This window comes from Macaca mulatta, chromosome 11 (assembly GCF_049350105.2).
Source record: "Macaca mulatta isolate MMU2019108-1 chromosome 11, T2T-MMU8v2.0, whole genome shotgun sequence".
NCBI classification, from domain to species: Eukaryota; Metazoa; Chordata; class Mammalia; order Primates; family Cercopithecidae; genus Macaca; species Macaca mulatta.
The window spans coordinates 129,360,001-129,383,050 of NC_133416.1; the positions used below are offsets into that span (position 1 = coordinate 129,360,001).

A 23,050-nucleotide genomic window follows, 5' to 3' on the forward strand; every position below is an offset into this window, starting at 1 on the left:
TGCATTTTCAGTAGAGATGGGGTTTCTCCATGTTGGTCAGGCTGGTCTCGAACTCTCGACTTCAGGTGATCCACCCGCCCTGGCCTCCCAAAGTGCTGGGATTATAGGTGTGAGCCACTGTGCCCCGCCAGGATTCTTGATTTTAATCCTTGGGCTGTCCTGCTTTGTTGGTGAGGTGTTTAGCCCTGGCGACCAGTGCCCACCTGTCGCACAAAGTGCTTGAGAAAGGGGGTAGGCAGAGAGCAACCCACTTGTCTCTGCTTCCTGTAGAAATCAGGAAGTCCTGCATATGCCTGGAGTCCCAGCTGCTTGAGAGGCTGAGGCAGGAGGATCACTTGAGGCCAAGAGTTCCAGACCAACCTAGGCAACATAGCGAGACCTCTGTCTCTTAAAAACCTAAAAAAAGTGGGCCAGGCATGGTGGCTCACAATCCCAGCATTTTGGGAGGCCAAGGCAGAAGGATCGCTTGAGCCTAGGAGTTCAAGACCAGCCTGGGCAACATAAGGAGACCCGTCTCTGCTAATAAACAATTAGCTGGGTGTGGTGGCGTGCACCTGTAGTCCCAGCTACTTAGAGGACTGAGGTGGGAAGGATCGAAGGATCGCTTGAGCACAGGAGGTCAAGGCTGTAGTGAGCCGTGATTGTGCCATGCACTCCAGACAGGACAGCAGAGTGAGGCCCTGTCTCAAAAAGAAAAAAAAGAAAATTAGTCGGGGATGGTGGTGGGCAACTGGAGTCGCAGCTACCGTGGAGGCTGAGGCAGGAGGATTGCTTGATCCCAGGAGCTGGAGGCTGCAGCATGCTATGATCATGCCTGTGAATAGTGACTGTCCTCCAGCCTGGGCACCATAGCTCTCCAAAAAAAAAAAAGGCCGGGCGCGGTGGCTCAAGCCTGTAATCCCAGCACTTTGGGAGGCCGAGACAGGCAGATCACGAGGTCAGGAGATCGAGACCATCCTGGCTAACACGGTGAAACCCCGTCTCTACTAAAAAATACAAAAAACTAGCCGGGCGAGAGGTGGTGGACGCCTGTAGCCCCAGCTACTTGGGAGGCTGAGGCAGGTGAATGGCATAAACCCGGGAGGCGGAGCTTGCAGTGAGCTGAGATCCAGCCACTGCACTCCAGCCTGGGTGACAGAGCGAGACTCCGTCTCAAAAAAAAAAAACAAATGAAAAAAGGTAAGGAAGTCTAATTATTAAAGATGTACTCATTTATTCTATCATTGGCAAAAAATAATAAAGCTTAAACAACTTATCAAAATCTTGCTGATGAAGAAAAGGTATCCGGAAAAAATGTTAGTTGGTAACAAATGTTATAAAGTAACAAACATTGACAATCACTTAAAGACAGAAATAAAAATGGCGGTTGTAAGGTTTGCATTGGATGTTGTATATGTTCTCCTGCCTGATGCCACCACTTCCCAAAAGGAGAGTTTCGGTGCCGCACTCAGTGAGGGCCCCACTCACCCTTGGACTCCAGGGTTTTTAGTCTACTTTAAAAAAAAAAAAAAGTTTCCTCTTTGGAGATGTTTTCTGAAGGCCCCAGATGTGCCCCACATCAGTGTGCAGACTTGATTGGCTGATGAGTTAGTTTATATCTGAAGGTGCACCGGGAGAAGTTGCTGATCTTTTGTTTTCAAGTCAGATTTATAGTGATTAAAAGAAATATTTTCAGGGCTTTGAAACTAACCCAGGCTTTACGGTGGTTAATGAAACATTTCCTATTGAGATGTAGCTGCTCCCCCTCCTTCAGAAAGTTGCATGGAGTTTACGCCTCGCTATTGGAGTGTGTTCATACTTGGTTACAGAAAAGACCCAGATGCAGGGTTTAAACCAGCACCCCAAAGTATCAAAATATCATTGTTGATATTTTGCTTACGTCATTACAACTGTCTTGGGGATTTGAAGCTAGTCAGTGTGGTACACTGAAGCCAAATGATACAAGAATACAACCCTCCCCAAATAATTCCTGGCCATTCCCTTCTTTCACAGAAAGCTGTGCTCGGGAGCAAAACACAGCCGAAGTGGTCAGGGTGGGCTACTCCTAGAAATCATTATGTATTTATTTATTTTATTTTATTTAGTTATTTTTGTTTTTGAGACCAAGTCTGTCACCCAGGTTGAAGTGCAGTGGCTCAATCTCAGCTCACTGCACTCACTGCAACCTCTGCCTCCCGGGTTCAAGCGATTCTCCTGCCTCAGCCTCTCGAGTAGCTGAGACTACAAGTGCATGCCACATGCCCATCTAATTTTTTGTATTTTTCAGTAGAAACGGGGTTTCACCGTGTTAGCCAGGATGGTCTCGATCTCCTGACCTCTTGATCTGCCTGCCTCAGCCTCCCAAAGTGCTGGGATTACAAGGTGTGAGCCGCCGTGCCCAGCCTAGAAATCATTTTTAAATGAAAGATCTGCAGCATGTATAATGTTATCAAAGGAACCATAGCTTAGGTGTCATCGTTTTTACAGATGAGTTCACGTGCAAGGCAGTTCCACCCTCTATCTTTATACATGTGTCTTTTCTTCCAGGATGTTGGACTGTCACGTTGGAATAGGGCCCAGCATATCATTCATTTCCTGCTTACTTGCAACTTCACTTCTCTTTAGCTTGCAGAGTGTTGTATAATCTTGACAGGTTTGGGCACGGAATAAACATTGGTGCAAACACCTAGTTCTGTAAACTTAAGGCTAATCCTCTAGAGACGTATGTGCCCAGCAAGTGCCTGCATGGTAGATGCTTGGCAAATGTTGATGGAATGAGTGAAAGAATCAATAATGCTCATTGGTCGTATTCGACAGCAGAGTCGGTGAGGACGACAGAACCCTTGACATTATTATTTGATCTCAGTGTAATTCTCAGTAACCCTAATGTGTTTGATATATTAAGGAGCTTTGGCATAGCTTAGGAGCATTTAGAAAGGAATTAAACAGTCACTTAACTTTTTATTTTATTTGCTATTTATTTTTTGCTTAACTTTAAAAATGTATGTATCTTTTGGCTCAACAAATGTACTTTTAAGAGTGTATTCTGGCTGGGTGTGGAGACTCAAGCCTGTAATCCCAGCACTTTGGGAGACCGAGGTGGGAGGATCACCTGAGGTCAGGAGTTTGAGACCAGCCTGGCCAACATGGCCAAACCCCATCTCTACTAAAAATACAAAAATTAGCTGGGCGTGGTGGCGCGAGCCTGTAATCCCAGCAACTCCAGAGGCTGAGGCAGGAGAATTGTTTGAACCCAGGAGGCGGAAGTTGCAGTGAGCTGAAATGGTGCCACCATACTCTCCAGTCTGGGTGACAGAGCAAGACTCCGTCTCAAAAAAAAAAAGGGAGTGTATCCTACAGAAAAACTCACCCAAGTTTATAATGATGTATGTATGGAAGGGATAATTTTAAATATATAATATATATAAATATTGAGATGGGGTCTCACTACGTTGCCCAGGCTGGTCTCAAACTCCTGGGCTTAGGCAAGCCTCCTGCATTAGCCTTCCTAGTTGCTGGGACCACAGGCCCTCCACACCCGTACCTGACCTGAAGGGACAATTGTTGCCACATAGTCTATTGTGTTGAAAACCAAAACAACACTGATATCCATTGATAGAAGATGAGACTGATAAAATAAGGCATACCTTACACTAAGTAGCCATTAAGAAGTGAGATTGGCCTGGTGCTGTGGCTCTTCACCTGTATTCCCAGCACTTTGGGGGGCCAAAGTGGGAGGATTGCTTGTCCTTGGGAGTTTAAGACGAGCCTGAGCAACATAGTGAGACCCTGTCTCTACAATTTTTTTTTTTTTTTTTGAGACAGAGTATTTCTGTGTTGCCCAGGCTGCTGGGCAATGGCACGATCTCGGCTCACTGCAACCTTCACCTCCTGGATTCAAGCAATTCTCCTGTCTCAGCCTCCCGAGTACCTGGGACTATAGGTGCCCGCCCCCATGCCTGGCTAATTTTTGTATTTTTAGTGGAGATGGGGTTTCACCATGTTGGCCAAGATGGTCTTGAACTCCTGACTTCAAATGATCCACCTGCCTTGGCCTCCCAAAGTGCTGGGATCCCAGGTGTGAGCCACAGTGCCTGGCCCACATCACTTCTTCACTTGAGCTAGGATCCATCTGGGGCTTTAGGGTGCATGAGGCAGGATCAGGATTTTGGAAAGCTGTGGACACAGAACTAGCAAATCCTTGATTGTGGGTTTGGTACAAGGTGCAAGACTTGTCATTCAGCTAGGACTGTCTCTTTCAGACCTTTAAAAACATTAACTGGGAAGGGAAGAGTCCCTGGGGGTGTTTGAGGCCTGGGCTCTGATGCGGGGCAGGGTGACAGTCGCTCTAAGGGCCCTGTGGATGGGTGTTGTTCACATGGAGTAGAAGACAGTGGGCAAGAGCACCAGGCCAGGCCTTGACTGCTGTGACCTGAGACTGCATCCAGAGGGCAGAACTGCGTGCGTGCCCCACTCCTGGAAAAAGAGGCAGTTGCCATCCAGATCTAGTTCCTGGAGGGAGGTATGGAGCAGTTGGGGTCACAGTGTTGCATGAATCGCAGAGGGGGCTCACAGGGGTCTCCAGATGTGGCCATGCAGTGACGCTGCCCAGCCCTGATGCCCCCTCCTCAGCCCACTACTCCCTGCCCCGGGTTAGCGGGGAGATGCAGGGGGTGACCAGGACAGGGTGTGAGTAAGGATGATGAGCGGGGACAAGACACTGTGCCCCATCAGTTGAGGATCTTCTAGAGGGTATTGTGTGTTGGGAGGAGGGTGTGGGGAAGAGGGTGAGTGCTCCCAGCCCTATACTGGTCCATGAAACCATTAAAGAAACAAACCTGCCCCCACCAGGAGCCTGCATATAAAAACAAGGAATGGCCCCAGTTCAAATGTATCGTATTCCTCTCCGCTTAATAGGGAGGTTATAAAACTTAATTATAGAACATAATTCTAAGGACATCAATGGCTTCCTGAGGCTGACATTAGGGATCACAGACCCAAAGACATGCGTCATCAATGACAGAGGCAGAAATAAGATGCTCTCGGGTGAGGGGACTCCAGCCCACCACCAAGAGGCCACCCTCATGTCTTGGGGCCTGGAGCAGTCGGGGCAACAGAGGCCCAGATGCTGTATGTCTAAATGTTTAAAAGTTACCAATCAAGCAACAAGCTGCTAAATAAATGTCCCCCCTTGACAGTTCAACCTTCAACATGAGCTGATTCAAAGTTCATACCCGAATGGGCAGCATGCAGGGCCAGGCTGGGCCTGCCCCACGTGTCCCCCCAGCCCTGGCTCCATCGCTGGCCACTGTGTGCATGGCATTCAGGAGGTGGACCTTTCTCTATACCCTCCAAACAGCAGCCCCGGGTCACCCTTCAGACCTATGGGTGAGCAATACCAGGGGCACAGGTTGCCCTCAGGAGGGTGAGATCCCCATGGGCCCCAGAAGTGGGCTTAGGTTATGTGGGGGAGAGAAGCCTCGGGTACAGGTACCCAGAGTGTGGTCTAGAATTGGATGCATGGGCTCGGGGTGGGCACCTCCTCTGCACCCTCCTCCTCACGCTTGTTTCCCAGCACAGAGTGCCTTCCTCTGACCTCCTCCTGGCCAAACCCTTCGTGGCTCTGCAGTAGGCTCACCTCTTCCAGGAAGCCTTCCCAGGCCCACCTGGCTGAGAGCTCCTGCAGCCTTTGATGATGTTCTCCTGCATCTTGGCACAGAATCTTTTACAGCCACCGTAGCCAATCTTTTAAAATCACTTGAGGGCACTTAAAAAAATACATCAGTATTTTTACACCTGATTTTTACAACTGGAGCCCAGTCTTGTGCAACAGAACCTAGGAGTGGAGCCTAAGCATGGACAGTTTTTAAAGCCCCAGGCAGCCAGGGCTGAGGACCTCGGCAATGGAGCCTGTTTGTTAGTTCGCTTTCCTTGTGTATATTGTCTCTTGAGCGTCTCTTCTCATGGCCCAGACCTCAATAGACGCTGAATAAATATTTGCTGACCCCAACAACTGAGATCAAAAACCAGAATGCAGAACTGTTCTAGTAATAATTGAGTGACTTGCATTTCACTGGCTTTGCACTAAACCAAATGCTCAGTAACTACTAGTAAATGGAGTGAAATTAACTAGGGCACTAAATGATTATTCTAAGCCTCTTGTGAGTTTCAAGAGAATTCTTTTTGTGGCCTCACTTGTGTCCACGTTATTTACTTCATCATTCATTCATTCATCCATCTATCTATCCATTCAGTAAACATTTCTCTGAGCCTCCATAATGTGCCAGGCTCTGAACTAAGCTGCCGGGGAAATAGAGATGAAAGCTCTGGCTACAGCTTAATGGGGAAAACAGATGTGAGCCCAAAGAATTAGAGCGTGCACCGCAGCTGCCACCCATTATTACTCTCTACTGAAAGTCCCAAGCCTGGGGCTGATTCATTTTGGCACCAGTATCACCTCATGAACCCCTGTGGTCTAAGAGCAGCAGTACTCAAAGTGAGGCCCCCAGACCAACAGGATTGACGTCACGTGACCTAGAGACTTACAAGAAATGCAAACGGTCAGACCCTACCCCAGACTCAGAAACCCCACAGGTGGGACCAGCAGTCTGTTGGAACAAGACCTCCTGATCATTGTGATGCCTGATGATGTTTGCCAGCCTTTGCCTTCCAGCCATTTTTCTCAAGCTTGGCTACACATTCAAATCATTCAAATGAGGAACTTCCAAAAATTTGGTCCCCAGACCAATTAAATCAGGCTCTCAGCTAGTTGTGGTGGCTCATTCCTATAATCCCAGTACTTTGGGAGGCCGAGGCAGGCAGATCACTTGAAGTTAGGAGTTTGAGACCAGCCTGGCCAACAGTAGCAATCCTGTTGCTACTAAAAATACAAAAATTAGCCAGGTGTGGTGGCGCGTGCCTGTAGTCCCAGTTACTTGGGAGGCTGAGGCAGGAGAATTAGTTGGACTTAGGGGGTGGAGGTTGCAGTGATCCGAGATCTCGCCACTGCACTCTAGCCTGGGCGACAGTGAGACTCCCATCTAAAAAAAAAAAAAAATCAGGTTCTCAGGGAATAGGATCTGGGCCTCAGAACTGTTGAAGCGCTCCAGGTGAATGGCATGAAGCCGCGCCTTAGCAGGCGTGAGAATGCCTATCAAAGGCCAGGCTGACTGACAACCACCAGAGTGTCTGGGCCGCTCAGCCAGGACTCCTGCTTCTCTCGAGTCATCTTCACACGGGGGTGTTCAGAACGAGCTCCGCGTTCTATTTCCGGCTCCGAGGTTCCTCTCCCAAGCATGAACTTCGTTCAGACACGTAGCAGAACCTGCCTTTTCAACGAACACTAGCGAAGTCGGCTCAGGAAGGAAATGTCAGTGATGCCGAAGCGGCCAGCTCTGTGCTTGTTGAGTAGTGATTCTTGATCCGTCACACGGGAAGAGAGAGTAAGAGGTGAATCACATGCTGAGTGGCTTGTGCTGTGAATGTTTGCGGAGCTCTTTGGAACTCTCTGGGTATGAGTAACTTACTTACGAATTCCTTTTGTCATCTTAGTCTCCTGTTTCTGAACTGAGTTAATTCATATATTACATCAGTAATTTATATATATTATTTATTTTATTATTATTATTTTTTTCTTTTTGAGACAGGGTCTTGCTCCTCACTCCTGTTGCCCAGGCTGGAGTGCAGTGGCACAATCATGGCTCACTGCAGCCTCCACCTCTCAGGCTCAAGTGATCCTCCCATTTCAGCCTCCCAAGTAGCTGGGACTACAAGCACATGTGCCACCATGCCAAGCTAATTTGTTGTCTTTTTTGTAGAGACAGGGTTTCACCATGTTGCCCAGGCTGTCTGAAACTCCTAAAGCGATCTACCCACCCCAGCCTCCTAAAGTGCTGGGATTACAGGTGTGAGCCACCCCACCCAGCCAAATTATAATTTGTCTTATGTTATGATTACATATATTCTAATTAGCAAGTGCATAGAAAAGTATAATAATCACAAGAATAATTACTGTCTGTTGAATGCTTGCTATGTGTTAGGCATTATGTTAAGCACTTTACATACATAGTCTCAATAAGCTTCAAAAAAGCCCAGTGCATACGTATTACTGTATTCTCTGTTTTCTCAAGATGAGGAAACTGAGAAGGAATGTGAGTAACTCACTCAAGGTCATATAGACAGAAAATGGCAGAGCCAGAGTTTGAACCTAGGTCTATCATCAAAGATTGCTCTTTTAGCCCCCTGCCTCGACTGCCTCATGGTAAATAATGGTATTAGCATATAGTAGTACTGTCAAAGTTATATACTACAATATGCAAATAATTGCTACTGGATAGTGTTTTCTTCCTACATAAAATTATACATGATTTAACAGGCAATTGTACATAGTATAAACTCAGTAAAATGCTGTATACGAAACAGTATTACCATTTACAGCTACTTTTATAATATCAATTATATATCAAATATAGTTAATTTGTATCTGTAACCAATAATGTTATCTCAAAAGGCCATTCCTGGAATGGTGCCTTTTTTTTGAGACAGGGTCTCCCTCTGTGGCCCAGGCTGGAGTGCAGTGGCACAATCATGGCTCACTGCAGCCTTGGCTTTCTGGCTCAAGCCATCCTCCTGCATGAGCCCGCAGTAGCTAGGACTGCCACCGCACCTGTTTAATTTTTTAGATTTTAGTAGAGATGAGGTCTCATCATGCTGCCCAGGCTGGTCTCAAACTCCTGAGCTCAAGCCATCCTCCCACCCTGACCTCCCAAAGTGCTCGGATTACAGGCATGAGCCATCACAACTGACCTGGAATGTTGCATTGAGAATATGTGGCATCTCTGAAAATACTAGGTGATTACTTAGATACAGGGTTAAAAGAAAAAAGCAGGATGTAAAATTATACATATGATACCAGTTTTGTTAAAAATATGTGCGTGTATTTTATATGCATAGAAAAAATAGGAAGGAAGTGCCCCAAATCTTTCACAGAAATTGTGATTGGATGGTTGGATTACAAGAGATTTTTATTTTTTCCTTGATACTTGAGGCCAGACCAAGATGTGAGGGTGAAGGGTACTTGAGACAGGTTGGTAGCTTGGCAGTGCTGCAAACTGGTGTCCTCTGAATTTTTGTTCCACATTTTTAAGTGGGACAGGGAGAAACTGGTTACCGATTGATAAGTAATGTGTACAAATATAGATTAACTTCCTGGTTCATTCCTACAGACCAAAGTAGAATACCTGCTCTTTGGCAGGAGCAGTAGGGAGAGGAAGCAAATTATTTCCCACTTCTCTATTGCTCTTATTCTTTCTTTGTAAAATTCCAAACCCCACAGTTTATTGAGAAATGTCTTAGTTTAAAATGTAAATGCTAAAATAAGTTACTAATTCCTAACCCTTTCACTGGTATAATTGGGGTTTTTGCATTTCAGCTGACTGCTACATTCACGGTACAAAAATACTGCACAGGGAGAGGCTGATGGCAGTGAGGAACAGTTTTGTTTGTTTCTTTAATTATTACATTTCTCTCTTCCTCATGTTTTGCCAGTGACATAAGGTGTCCTGTGAGGAGTCCTGTGTTAACTGGCCCCGCGTTTCCACTTAAACCTAGGCATGTCAGCACCCTTTTCTCATTCGAGAAAAATTAGAAAATACACAAAGAATGACTTTCCAAATAACAAGGGGAAATTTTTTTAAATTATTATTTTTTAAAGCCGCAAAGAATGAACATCTGAAAGATCTCATGGGCCTGGGTTCTCTAGGAGTTGGCGGTAATAACACAATCACCCAATCATCTGCTGGTGGCCAAAAGGAAAGCCCTTATCAAAAAGGTGTTTAGGAGCCTGGAGTCATAGCTCTTATCTCTGATGAGAGGCTGTGCACGCTCTAAGGTGAGGTGGCCTGGTGCAGCCCCCTGGAGAGTGTTTTTAAGTTCTTGCAGTGACAAGTTGTCACATTTTCTTTTTGCTTCATCCAGATGCACAAATCGAAGCAACTAAAGTCTGAAAGGGAATGAAATGCCCTGAGCCAGTATCTGTAACCTGCGGGTGACAACTTGAGAGCAACAAGTGACTGGGTTTAAGATGATCTCCTTTTAAAGGCATCTTTAAAGTAAAAGGAAGCATGTGTGTTAGGGATCCATGCGCATGTGATGAACCACATAGAGCAGTGAGGTGGTGCAAATGGAAAAATCAGTAGCGGGTACATGGGGTGAGGAGGTAGTGAGATGGCACGAGGCTACAGCACATGCGTGAATGCAAAGGTGCACGCCACAACACCCGGCTCATTTTCGTATTTTTTGTAGAGACAGAGTTTCACCAGGTTGCCCAGGCTGGTCTCTAGTTCCTAGGTTCAAGCAATTATCCTGCCTCAGCCTCCCAAAGTGCTGAGATGTCAAGGTGTGAGCCATTGCTCCTGGCCACCATCTCTCAAAAAAAAAAAAAAAAAAAGGTATGATGGCTCCCTCCTGCATCCCTACACTTTGGGAGGCAGCTGTGCTGCAGCCTGGGTGACAGAGCAAGATTCTGTCTCTTAAAGAAAAAAAATTTAAGTCTTCCAACCCCTGAATATGGAACGTCTTTCCATTTACTTATGTTTTCTTTAGTGTTTTTTTTTTTTTATAAGATTGTGTTATCTGCAAATAGAGATAGTTTTGCTTCTCCCATTCAATTCTGGGTGCCTTTTATCTTCTTTTCCTGCCTAGTTTCCCTGGCTAGAACCTCCAGTACAGTGTGGAATGGAAATGGTGCCGGGTGGCTTATGCCTGTAATACCAGCACGTTGAGAGACCAAGATGGGCAGATTGCTTGAGCCCAGGAGTTTGAGACCAGTCTGGGCAACATGGTGAAACCCCATCTCTAAAAAAACAAAAAAAAAACAAAAATTAGCCAGGCATGGTCAAGCATGCCTGTAGTCCCAGGTACTCTGGAGGCTGAGGTGAGAGGATCGCCTGAGCCTGAGAGGTCAAGGCTACAGTGAGCTGAGATTGCTTCACTGCACTCCAGCCTGGGTGATAGAGTGAGACCCTGTATCAAAAAAAAAAAGAGGGGGGGGAAGTGGTAAGAGTAGACATTCTTGTCTTTTTTTCTGATCTTAGAAGGAGAAAGCATTTAGTCCTTCATCATTAAGTATGATGTTAGCTGTGGGTTTTTCACACATGCCGTTATTGGGTCGAAGAAGGTTCCTTCTATTCCCAGTTTGTTGAGTGTTTTTATCATGTAAAGTTGTTAGATTTTGTTAAATGCTTTAGTTCTGTGTCTGTTTAGATGATCATGTGGTTTCTGTCCTTTATTCTGTTAATAATATTGTATTATATTAATTGAGATTCACATGTTAAACCAACCTTGCATTCTTGGGATAAATCCCACTTGATCATGGTGCACAATCCTTTTGTATGCTCTTGGATTCAATTTCTTGTATTTTCTGGAGGATTTTTACATCTAAAATAATAAGAGATCTCGGTCTGTAGTGTCCTTTTCTTGTGATATATTTGTCTGATTTTGGTCTCAGGATGATACTGGCCTTGTGGAATGAATTAGAAAGTATTCCTTTTTCCTCTATTTTTGTGCAGTTTATGGAAAATTAGTATTCTTCTTTTTTTTTCCCCCTCCGAGACAGAGTCTCACTCTGTTGCCCTGGCTGGAGTGCAGTGGCATGTTCTTGGCTCACTGTAACCTCAATCTCCAGGGTTCAAGTGATTCTCGTACCGTGCCAGGCTAATTTTTGTATTTTTAGTAGAGATGGGGTTTCACCATGTTGGCCAGGCTGGTCTCGAACTCCTGACCACAAGTGATCCACCACACCCAGCTAATTTTTGTATTTTTAGTAGAGATGGGGTTTCACCATGTTGGCCAGGCTGGTCTCAAACTCCTGGCCTCAAGTGATCCTTCAGCCACGGCCTCCCAAAGTGCTAGGATTATAGGCATGAGCCACTGCACCAGCCCTACTTTCCAATTTTTAGAAATCTATCCCAGTGCCTTTTCTATTTATCATGGTTTTTTTTTTTTTTTTTTTTAACCGTCTTTCCCCTAGATTGATGATATATTTAACGAAATCAAATTTGGTGAATATGTGGACACTGGAAAGCTAATTGACAAGATCAACTTGCCAGATTTCCTCAAAGTGTACCTTAACCACAAGCCACCTTTTGGTAACACCATGAGTGGCATCCACAAAAGTTTTGAGGTGCTCGGTTATACCAACTCCAAAGGGAAAAAGGCCATTCGAAGAGAGGACTTCCTGAGACTGCTCGTTACTAAAGGTAAGCACATACATCAGGATGTCTGGTAACATGCTGGGGCCATTCCCAGTGTGGAGAACTGTGTTTGGGGAGCCAGCCCTTGTGAGAGCTCCAACTTTCATGAAAGAGGTGATTTGACCGGATTGGAGCCATGAGGGGTCTGGCTGACCCACCTGCATCCCTGGCAAGTACGAGGTAATGGGAGGGACCTGGAGCTAGAAAGCAGAAGAATGTGATTTGTGATGCAGCTACCTGAGCCTCAGCAAAACTTGTCATCCTCACTTGTAAAATTGGAATAAAAACGCCAGCTGATCCATCTCCCTGGGCTGTCATAAGATTTGTGTTGGGGCCGGGTGCAGTGGCTAATGCCTATAATCCCAGCACTTCGGGAGGCCGAGGAGGGTGGATCGCTTGAGGTCAGAAGTTCAAGACCAGTCTGGCCAATGTGGTGAAACCCCGTCTCTACTAAAAATACAAAAATTAGCCGGGTATGGTGGCATGTGCCTGTAATCCCAGCTATTTGGGAGGCTGAGGCAGGAGAATTGCTTGAACCTGGGAGGTGGAGGTTGCAGTGAGCCAAGATTGTGCTACTGCAGTTCAGCCTGGGTGACAGAGGGAGACTGTCAAAAAAAAAAAAAAAGAAAAAAAATAATTTGGATTGCATTTGTGAAACACAACCACACCAAAGTAAACTTTTTAATTTTTACTTACTATGTTTATCATTATTGTACATGAGGATGTCAAGTAAACTCTCAGGATGACAGTTTCATCTTAGTCCAAGTGGGTGGTTCTGAAAAGAGGGAATTTGAAATGAAGCAGAGCCTGGTCCCCGCAGCATGCTGCCCTGTTTCTCTACGCCCGCCCCACGTATGTTCCCTGCCTGGAGGACCCTGTTTAACACCATTAGGAAACATGTGTGACAGTATCATGGGACTCTAGATCATTTCTGTGTCTAAAGAAAAGGGGCTGGGCGCAGTGGCTCACACCTGTAATCCCAGCAGTTTCGGAGGCTGAGGCAGGAAGATCACTTGAGCCCAGGACTTCGAGACCAGCCTGGCCCAATGTAGCAAGACTTCATCTCCACCAGAAAAGTTCTTGTTGTTTTTGTTGGTTTTTTTTTTTGTTTTTTTTTTTGAGACGGAGTCTCGCTTTGTCGCCCAGGCTGAACTGCAGTGGTGTGATCTCAGCTCACTGTGACCTCTGCCTCCAGGGTTCAAGCAATTCTCCTGTATCAACCTCCCAAGTAGCTGGGATTACAGGCATGCGCTACCACACCCGGCTAATTTTTGTATCTTTAGTAGAGATGGGGTTTCACCATGTTGGCCAGGTTGGTCTCAAACTCCTGACCTCAAGTGATACGCCCACCTTGGCCTCTGCAAGTGCTGGGATTACAGGCATCAGCCACCACACCCAGCCTAAACTTTTTTTTTTAATTGAGTAAAAGAAAAAAAAATAGTGAGATAATTCTCTTTAAGACCTCTAAATAATCACCCTAAGCCCTGACAGTATGCTTAGCCTCAAGAGCTAAACAACCACCTTCTTACTCTTTGATATACAGGTGAACACATGACAGAGGAGGAGATGTTGGATTGCTTTGCTTCACTGTTTGGCCTGAATCCCGAGGGATGGAAATCCGAGCCTGCAACCTCCTCTGTCAAAGGTACCCTGGCTGGCTTTGTCTGGGCATGTAGCTGTGTTTCACTAATTTGTTGTAGACTTAAGTACATTTATTTCTCCTGATTGGTGCAAGCCACTCTCCCTAAGACTGCACATAACAAAGTAAGTCTGTTGGGAATCCCACATGAATAAGTTATGAAAAGAACAGTGAGTGATGGCTTTTGTTCCCACACTCTGTCCGTCCTTTTGTTTCTTCTGGGCTTATTTTCCCTTTGTTCCACTGACCTGTCATCTTGCCAGCTTGGGTGGGTGAATATTGGCCACCAGTAGAGGATCCAGTTTGACAGCTGTTTCAGAAGAAGAGGTATGTCAAGAGAGACTTGGGGGCCAGGCACCATGGCTCATGCCTGTTATCCCAGTACTTTGGGAGGCCAAGGCAGGAGAATCGTTTGAGGTCCAGAATTTGAGACCGGCCTGGGCAACATAGCGAGATCCCATGTCTATAAAAAATAAAACAGGCTGGGTGTAGTGGCTCACACCTGTAATCCCAACACTTTGGGAGGCTGAGGAGGGTGGATCACTTGAGGTCAGGAGTTTGAGACCAGCCTGACGAACATGGTGAAACCCCGTCTCTTCTAAAAATACAAAAATTAGCCAGGTGTGGTGGCACACACCTGTAATCCCAGCTACTTGGGAGGCTGAGGCAGGAGAATCACTTGAATCCAGGAGGTAGAGGTTGCAGTGAGCCGAGACCACACCACTGCACTCTAGCCTGGGTGACAGGAGCAAAACTCTGTCTCTAAATTAATTAATTAATTAATTAAAGCAAAACAAAACAATTAGCTGGCCATAGTGGTGCGTGCTTTTTGTCCCAGCTACTCAGGAGGCTTAAGTGGGAGGATGACGGGCCCAGGTGTTCACGGCTGTGGTGAGTTAGGATCGTGCCACTGTACTCCAGCCTGGGCAACAGAGTGACAGCTTGTCTCAATTAAAAAAGAGAGAGAGAGAGAGAGAGAGAGAGAGAAAGATTTGGAGAAGGAGAGAGCATCAACTTGGGCAGCACAAGCCTAGCTGCAAGCTGCCAAAACTTTCAAGTTTTTAAAGATCATCATCATGTCCCTTCCTGCTATAGCCTAAGTATTTTTCACCTTCTTTTCGTGCACTGGACCTGAAGTTAGGGCTGTGACCTTCAGCTCAGGAGGAACCAATCTAAACGGCTCTTCTAGGCTCGCTGGTGCAGGAGCAACTCTGCTGACAAGCCCGGGGGTGGTCAGATCCCACCACCATTACCAAGACTGAGGAGGGTACAAAGACCCCTCACCCATTCCCCTTTTCCCTCTCCTTTTATTGTCCATTCCCCACGTCAAATTAAAGTCCCTGAACTCATTCCAGAATCTAGTAGCTAATAGGTTATTCCCAACCTGCAAGTTCTCCCTACCCCATTCCTTTATGTACTTCGGATCTCAATGTACCTTTCCCGATTGTTACATATTTCTGCTGTGTTTAATCAATCATACCATGTGGTTAAGGCTTTCCAGTAAGGTTTGTAGAGATTTGGTTAACAGTGTTCTGTTCTGTAAAGGAGAGATTTTTAAGCAATTTCCACCCAGAGTTTTTCAAGGAATCAAAGCCAAATCACAGCACAAAGCCCATCTTGTTTTTGTTTAGTAGCATTTCCTTGTGTTTTTGGAAAATCCTTCTGAGTTAGAAACATAATCATTGAGGCGGGGTGCAGTTGCTGTAATCCCAGCGCTTTGGGAGTCTGAGGTGGGAGGATCACTTGAAGCCAGCAGTTTGAGACCAGCCTGGGCAATACAGTGAGACCCCATCTCTAGGAAAAATTTTTTTTAAGGAACTGGGCATGGTGGCGTGTGCCTGTGGTCCCAGCTACTCGGGAGGCTGAGGTGGGAGGATTGCTTGACCCCAGGAGTTCAAGGCTGCAGTGAGCTATGATCATGTCACTGCTCTCCAGCCTGGGCAACACAGCAAGGCCCTGTCTCAAACCCTCCCCCCACCCAAAAAAGAAAGAAACATAATCATCGTGAAGGCATTTGGTGTTCTGTTCTTGTTTTGGCTAGGCTCAGAAATTTGCCTTGAAGAAGAACTTCCAGACGAAATCACTGCAGAAATATTCGCGACTGAAATTCTTGGCTTAACCATTTCAGAAGATTCTGGCCAGGATGGTCAGTGAAATTACCAGGAATGTTTAAATCACAAAGGACTTTGGGTGTGTGTGCATGCACGTGCGTGTGTTTTCCATGAGGCACTGCTTTTTATGCATTTCCCTCCCCCCTCTCATCTTTAGAACATTTAGACATTAAAGCAAATTTCTGGTGAGCAATGGAATTCACAAAGTTGGACATTCCACTGTTTCTGAAATAGAAAAGTAGGCGGAGGCGAGAAAAACCCTGGCAGCTGGATGTACACGGTGGCTGGATCTCTGGGTCTCTGGCGATGCTGCCTGGATGGAGTTTGCACGAGATACAGAGCGGGCGTGGTCTTGGGGAGCAGAGAGGTCCTCAGCCAGCAGCAGGCCTTCCTCGAGACACGTATGGTCCAGGGAAATAATGGTCCATGGCCTCATCCCCTTTCCCTGCAGGGCCGCCTGGACCCTCCGCCCAGTGTGGCCCAGTGTGGATCACCTCTGCCTGTTGTGGGGCTGGGGTTGGGGTGCCGGGTGCACCGGGCTTCTGAGAGTCCCAGATTGTGGCTTCTTATCAGCAGCACACCCAAGTGGTGGTGTGTGGCCGTTACAAAGAGCATCACTGACCATGCTTAACCCTGCTGCCAGCTGCCGGGAGAATGCAGCAGCCCCTCTGAGGCCCCCCCCACCGCCCCGAGCCCGTTCACACTGCACCTGGGCCAGAAACCACAGAGCAGCCCCGCCCAGCAGAGGCCGGGGCCTCCCTCGCACCCACACTCACCAGCGTGGTGGCTTGGCTGCCTCACACTCCGCTGGGCCGCAAAACATGTAGTAGGCAAAAATAGGGGCTGGTTCCCCAGTTCTGGGACATTTAGGGGACGTTACTAAGTATTATAGCAGTATTTTGGCCTTGAAAATCGCATAGCATTGTAGTGCGAACAGATGAGAGTTGGTCCGACTTTAGAGTTTTGTCATCCGTTCTGAGGCCTCATTCAGGCAAAGGTGCCAGATGTCATTCTCCAACACACTCCGTCCAACACACCCCCCAGAGCAGCTTCTTCCCCAGAGAAACTAGCATCTGAGATAACATTTCTGATCCACTTAAAGTGCCTTTCTCTGAAGGAACATTCTGTGGCAGAGAAACAGAATAACAACCACATCCTTACTCATGCACGAAGCCCCCTCCACTACATGGGGTCCAGCTGGAAATCTGGCATGGTCTTTGGAACGCCTTGGAACATGGAAGGGAACTGTCTACCCCAAACTAGGCTGTGTCACTGTGACCTTGGGGCAGACAGCACGGGCCAAGGTTCTGCTGGCGCCAGCTTGTCAGATCATGTCACCAGGGCTTTGCAACCTAATTTACATTTTGTTCTTTTTAAAAAACATGAAAAGAAAAACAAGCTTTATGAATCAATTTTGCAGCTGCTGAGGGCTTAGGAGATCTAGTATCAAGCCAGTTAAAAAGTTCCTGGGGACATTTGAGGGAACAAGAAACTCTGAAATGACTTGTTCTCTTCAAAAAATAACTCAGAATTGGATACTGTCTCACACCAACCAGGGGCTTCGTTCATTGAGTCTGGCGCCCTCTGATTTGGTTCTGATTGATGGCTTGTATTGGAATTGTCTTGAGCAGAACCGACCTGTGGTTAGTTGGACCCACTATGGCGGGTTCATTAAGCTGGGACACTGCCTAGCGCAGCCAGATGCTCTCTTTCTCTGTCCATCCAGCCTCAGCATCTCCTTTGGAGTCAGAGAGCGGGGAGGTGGAGGTCCTGGTTATGGATTGTGGTTAGGGTTGTGTTCACTGAGGAGACCAAGATCACCATGGACAGCAAGATTGGCATGAATGGCATTCCCACCCCACACCCAGCCCAGCCTGGCCGGGGGACCCTTCTTACCTGGGGACCTCTTTCTGCAGGTGTTTGTGGGTTTTTTGGTTTTTTGTTTTTGAGATGGAGTCTTACTCTGTCACCCAGGCTGGAGTGCAGTGGTGCGATCTTGGCTCACTGCAACCTCCGCCTCCTGGGCTCAAGTGATTCTTGTGCCTCAGCCTCCCGAGTAGTTGGGATTACAGGCATGTGCCACCAGCCACCACACCCGGCTATTTTTTTTCTTTTTCTTTTTTTTTTTTTTTTTTGAGACCGAGTCTCGCTCTGTCGCCCAGGCTGGAGTGCAGTGGTGCAATCTCGGCTCACTGCAATCTCCATCTCCTGGATTCAAGTGATTCTCCTGCCTCAGCCTCTCGGGATACAGCTGGGATTACAGGCATGCACCACCATCCCGGCTAATTTTTGTATTTTTAGTAGAGATGGGATTTCACCATGTTGGCCAAGCTGGTCTCGAACTCCTGACCTCAGGTGATCCACCTGCCTCAGCCTCCCAAAGTGCTGGGATTACAGGCGTGATTCCACCACTGTGGCGAAGGTGCTTGCATTTTGTTGTCTCCTGACTTCCCTGACAAAGGCAGGGCACAGTCAAGTGCCCTTTTCAGCTCCAGGAGGGCCTCTTCACCTCCCATCAGGGCAGGCCCAGCCTGGTGGCCGCACAGATGAGAAAAGGGAGGCCCCAGCGGCCCGGTTCCATCAGTAGGAAAGAGGGCGCAGTGCAGAGAACTCAGGCTCCCGGCAGTAGGGGTGGCAAGGCAGCGACAACAGGGAGAGCAAAGAAGAGAGCATCATGGAGCTCGCCCGTGCTTCACACTTAGGGACTAAACGCTAAACACAAAAACACTGTGATGCTCCTTTGCAGAAAGATTCCCGTGCGTTTCACGTGGGGCCCGTGGCCGGCTGACTCTCACATCGCGGTTTGTGAGTTCTGAATCTGGAACCGCCAAGAGCCTCCCCAGTGCCAGCTCTCTGCTCCAGACCCCCGGTCCCACCTGCAGGTGAGGGCCTCGCCCGCACAGTGTCTGCGCTGGGAGCCCATGGACTTGCCACGCTCCTGTTCAGCTTCTGCAACTTTCTAGCCACCTGTGCGCCTTGGGTGTGGCTAAGCTCCTAGACCTCAGTTTCCTCCCGGAGCAACTCCTGCGGTGGTAGTGCGGATGAGAAGAGATGGTGCAAGTAAAGCATTATTGGCACAGGGTAGAGCTCCAAATATGACAGCAGCTATTATTATCACAGCAGAAACTGTGCCTGAGAATCAGGAAGACATTTGGTGCGAATTAACCTCTCCCAAACCCAGAGTTTGAGCAAGAGTTAGCGTTTGCTCAAATAGGGGTCTCTCCTAGTTTTGATGATGAGCTCTCAACAAGTATTTGTGGAATGATGGAATCAATGAACTTGAAGCCTCCGTACTCTTTTCTTTTCTTCTTCTTTTTTTTTTTTTTTTTTGTCGCTCTGTCACCCAGGCTGCAGTGCAGTGGCATGATCGTGGCTCATTGCAACATCCACCTCCCAAGTTCAAGTGATTCTCCTGCCTCAGCCCCTCCCAAGTGGCTGGGATTGCAGGCCTGCACCACCACACCTGTTCAATTTTTGTATTTTTAGTAGAGATGGGGTTTCACCATGTTGGCGAGGCTGGTCTCAAACTCCTGACCTCAGGTGATCCGCCCACCTTGGCCTCCCAAAGTGTTGAGATTACAGCATGAGTCACTGTGTCCAGCAGCTCCGTGCTCTTTTCATAGCTGACTTAGCTTTGGAATGAAGACCAATGGCAGGTCCTCACAGGGCCCTCATCAGGGTGGGCAAACCTCCCCTGTCAAAGGCCAGGGAGTAAATATTGAGGCTCTTGGGGCCAAAGGGCCTTGGTGGTGACTTCCTAATCCTGCCACTGTAGTGCAAAAGCCCCCAGGGTCAACACAGAAAAGAATGCCTGTGGCTGCCTCCCAGCCCCGATTTCCCTATGGACATTGACATTTGGATTTCATGATAATTTCCACATATCACGGAATATTATTCGTCTTTTGTTTTTCTTTCAGCCATTTAAAAATGTGAAACCCGGCCGGGCGCAGTGGCTCAAGCCTGTAATCCCAGCACTTTGGGAGGCCGAGATGGGTGGATCACGAGGTCAGGAGATCGAGACCATCCTGGCTAACACGGTGAAACCCCGTCTCTACTAAAAAATACAAAAAACTAGCCAGGCGAGGTGGCGGGCGCCTGTAGTCCCAGCTACTCGGGAGGCTGAGGCAGGAGAATGGCGTAAACCCGGGAGGCGGAGATCGCGGACAGAGCGAGACTCCGTCTCAAAAAAAAAAAAAAAAAAAAAAAAGAAGTGAAACCCATTCTTAGCTCGGAGACCTGCAAACACAGGCGTCAGCCTAGATTTGTCCCGCAGGGTGTAGCTCACTACCCCCAACTGTGCCTCGTAGGCCAAGGGCACTCATTCTAACAGATTTCCACAGATACTACAAATCTGGACCAAACACCTGACCAGCACGCTTCAGAAAAATGTCAAGGGCATGACAGACAAGGAAAGAAGGAGAAACTCTCACAGACCAGAAGAGACGGAATCATGACAACTAAATGCAATGTGGACACCTGGATCCATTCCTGAAACAGAAAGGACATCAGTGGAAAAACTGGTGAAATCCAACTAAAGTCTATGGTTTAGTTGCTAGTGTTGCACCAATATTAATTTCTGAGTTTTGGGCAGGGTGCAGTGGCTCACACCTGTAATCCCAGCACTTTGGGCAGCCGAGCTGGGAGGATAACTTGAGCCCAGGAGTTCAAAACCTGCCTGGGCAACATAGGGAGACTCCCATCTCTACAAAACATTTTTTAAAAATTAGGTGGGCATGGTGGAGCCTGCCTGTGGTCTCAGCTACTCGGGAGGCTGAGGCCGGAGGATCGCTTGAGCCTGGGAGGTTAAGGCTGTAGCAAGCCGTGATCGCGCCACTGCACTCCAGCCTGGGTGACAGAGTGAGATCCTATCTCAAAACAAAATTTCTGAGTTTTGCTCAGTGTATCACGGTTGTGTGAGATGTTCACATTAGGGAAACTGGGTGAGGGGTCTAGGGAACATGGCACTATCTTGGCAAGCCTAAAATCATTTCAACATAAAGATTTTAAAAAATGAAATCTGTACCACCTTTCTGACTCAGTCACCCCTGAATTATTTCCACTATCTGCCCTGTGCCTTTCAATTATTGAGCAAACGCTCCTGCCGGCGCCATAGCACCTGGGTGCCCTCGCTCACTGCCTGGCCTGTGCAGACCCAGCCTTCTGCTGTGCTTCGAGGTGATGCAAACAAAAGGGTCTTTTTTTAAACATCTGTGTCCTCAAGCTGTGGCTGCCTGAGACCCTGGTGTTTTCGGCTTGAGCGTGTTCTTTAGGGATTTGGCCAGCAGTTCCCCTGCGGGTAGCTATTTCCAAATTGACTGTAATAAATAGATGCCAGGCGCTGGGAGTTGACGGCAGTTGCCACCCTGCTCATATGTCATGTAACCGCCCTCTGCTAGCTTAGCTGGAAGGAATATTAAAAAAAAAAAAAAAGAAGAAAACAAAAGCCGGTTGATGCAATACTGTTCAGCAGCAGTGCGATGCTGACTGGTGGGACAGTGAACTGCGGGTCTCCGCGCCCCGAAGCTTGTGTTCTCTGGAGTGCACTGATGCCAAGGTGGACTCGCGTTTGTCAGTGCCCAGGCGAGAGGCATCAGCTCCAGGAAGGTTGTTGTCCAGCGCTGGCGTCACTGCCCTCCCTGGGAGTGTGAAATCGCAAGTGGTGCCATGAGGCAAGGGTGGGGCATCAGTACCGAAGCTGCCCCCACTCAAAAGGGCTCGGACCATGGCCGGGTGCGGCGGCTCACGCCTGTAATCCCAACACTTTGGGAGGCCGAGGCGGGCGGATCACGAGGTCAGGAGATCAACACCATCCTAGCTAACATGGTGAAACCCCGTCTCTACTAAAAAAAAAAATACAAAAAATTAGCCGGGCGTAGTGGGGCGGGCACCTGTAGTCCCAGCTACTCGGGAGGCTGAGGCAGGAGAATGGCATGAACCTGGGAGGCGGAGCTTGCAGTGAGCCAAGATCACGCCACTGCACTCTAGCCTGGGCAACAGAGCGAGACTCCATCTCAAAAAAACAAAACAAAACAAAACAAAACCAAAAGGGCTCGGACCATCATCTGAGGCCCCCTCCCCATGTCCTCTTGTCGTTTTGATTGGAAGTCATAAAACACATCAGTGTAAACATAGTATTTATTTTTGCATATCTTTTTAAAGCTGCACATCTTTAAAGCTGGTGAAGTTTTTTGAGGGGGAACAAGTTTCATGATCACAGCCAGGGCAGGCTCCGGTGAGCACTTCATGCCACCTGGATGTGCTGCAGACTGCACCACCCCCAGCCCACCAGCCAGACTGACTGCCCTGGAGAAGGGACAGTAGGTAGTCCCCTGGGCCTGGACCACAACTGTCCCTGCACCCGCGAGGGGATGGGGGAACGGGGCACATGCCCCCTAGATGCGCGGGTGGCCGCCGTCCCCCTCCCCTGGAAGCATCTCATTTCTTCCTTTATAATCTGAGTGAGATGGGGCTGGAAGAAGTGGCTGTAATCCTAGCTCTTTAGGAGGCCAAAGTGGGCAGATCACCTGAAGTCAGAAGTTTGAGACCAGCCTGGCCAACATGGCAAAATCCCATCTCTACTAAAAATATAAAAATTAGCCGGGTGCGGTGGCATGTGCCTGTAATCCCAGCTACTTGGGAGGCTGAGGCAGGTTAACCTGGGAAGCAAAGGCTGCAGTGAGCCGAGATGGCACCACTGCACTCCAGCCTGGGTAACAGAGCCAGTCTTCATCTAAAAATAGAAAAAAAAAAAAAAAACCTGTGAGAGATGGACTTCATTTATTTACCCACTCATGAATTCAACAAACGCTGACTGTGTGCTGGGCACTGTGTGAGCGCTGCCTATCTGGGGTGAACAAGAGAGTGGCTGTTGTTTTTAGGGGGCTCATGTGAAACAAACAGATTAACGTAAACTTGCAAATGGAGGTCAGAGCCACGAGGGAAAAGCCCGGCCCCTGTGAGAGGGATTCCCTAGAGAGGAGAATGTTCCAGAGGGGGCCAAGTGAGCCAAAGCTGGGAGCTGCGGAAGAGCCAGATGCATTCAGTGAATCAAAGGTTTGTACAGTCAACCC

At 47.7% G+C, this 23,050-nt stretch overlaps 1 protein-coding gene across 8 annotated transcripts in view; it reads left to right on the forward strand.

Annotated features, from left to right (window-relative positions):
* Positions 1–16,178, forward strand: part of CFAP251 (cilia and flagella associated protein 251) — an 85,281-nt gene extending 69,103 nt beyond the window's left edge. For all 8 annotated transcript variants that reach the window (XM_077955482.1, XM_077955485.1, XM_028830013.2 and 5 more), the window contains 3 exons: positions 12,008–12,236; positions 13,774–13,875; positions 15,911–16,178. In XM_077955482.1, coding sequence (XP_077811608.1) covers positions 12,008–12,236; positions 13,774–13,875; positions 15,911–16,023 — 444 coding nt within the window. In that variant the 3' untranslated portion in view covers positions 16,024–16,178. The remainder of the gene's footprint in view (positions 1–12,007; positions 12,237–13,773; positions 13,876–15,910) is intronic.
* The last annotated feature ends 6,872 nt before the right edge of the window (positions 16,179–23,050 follow it).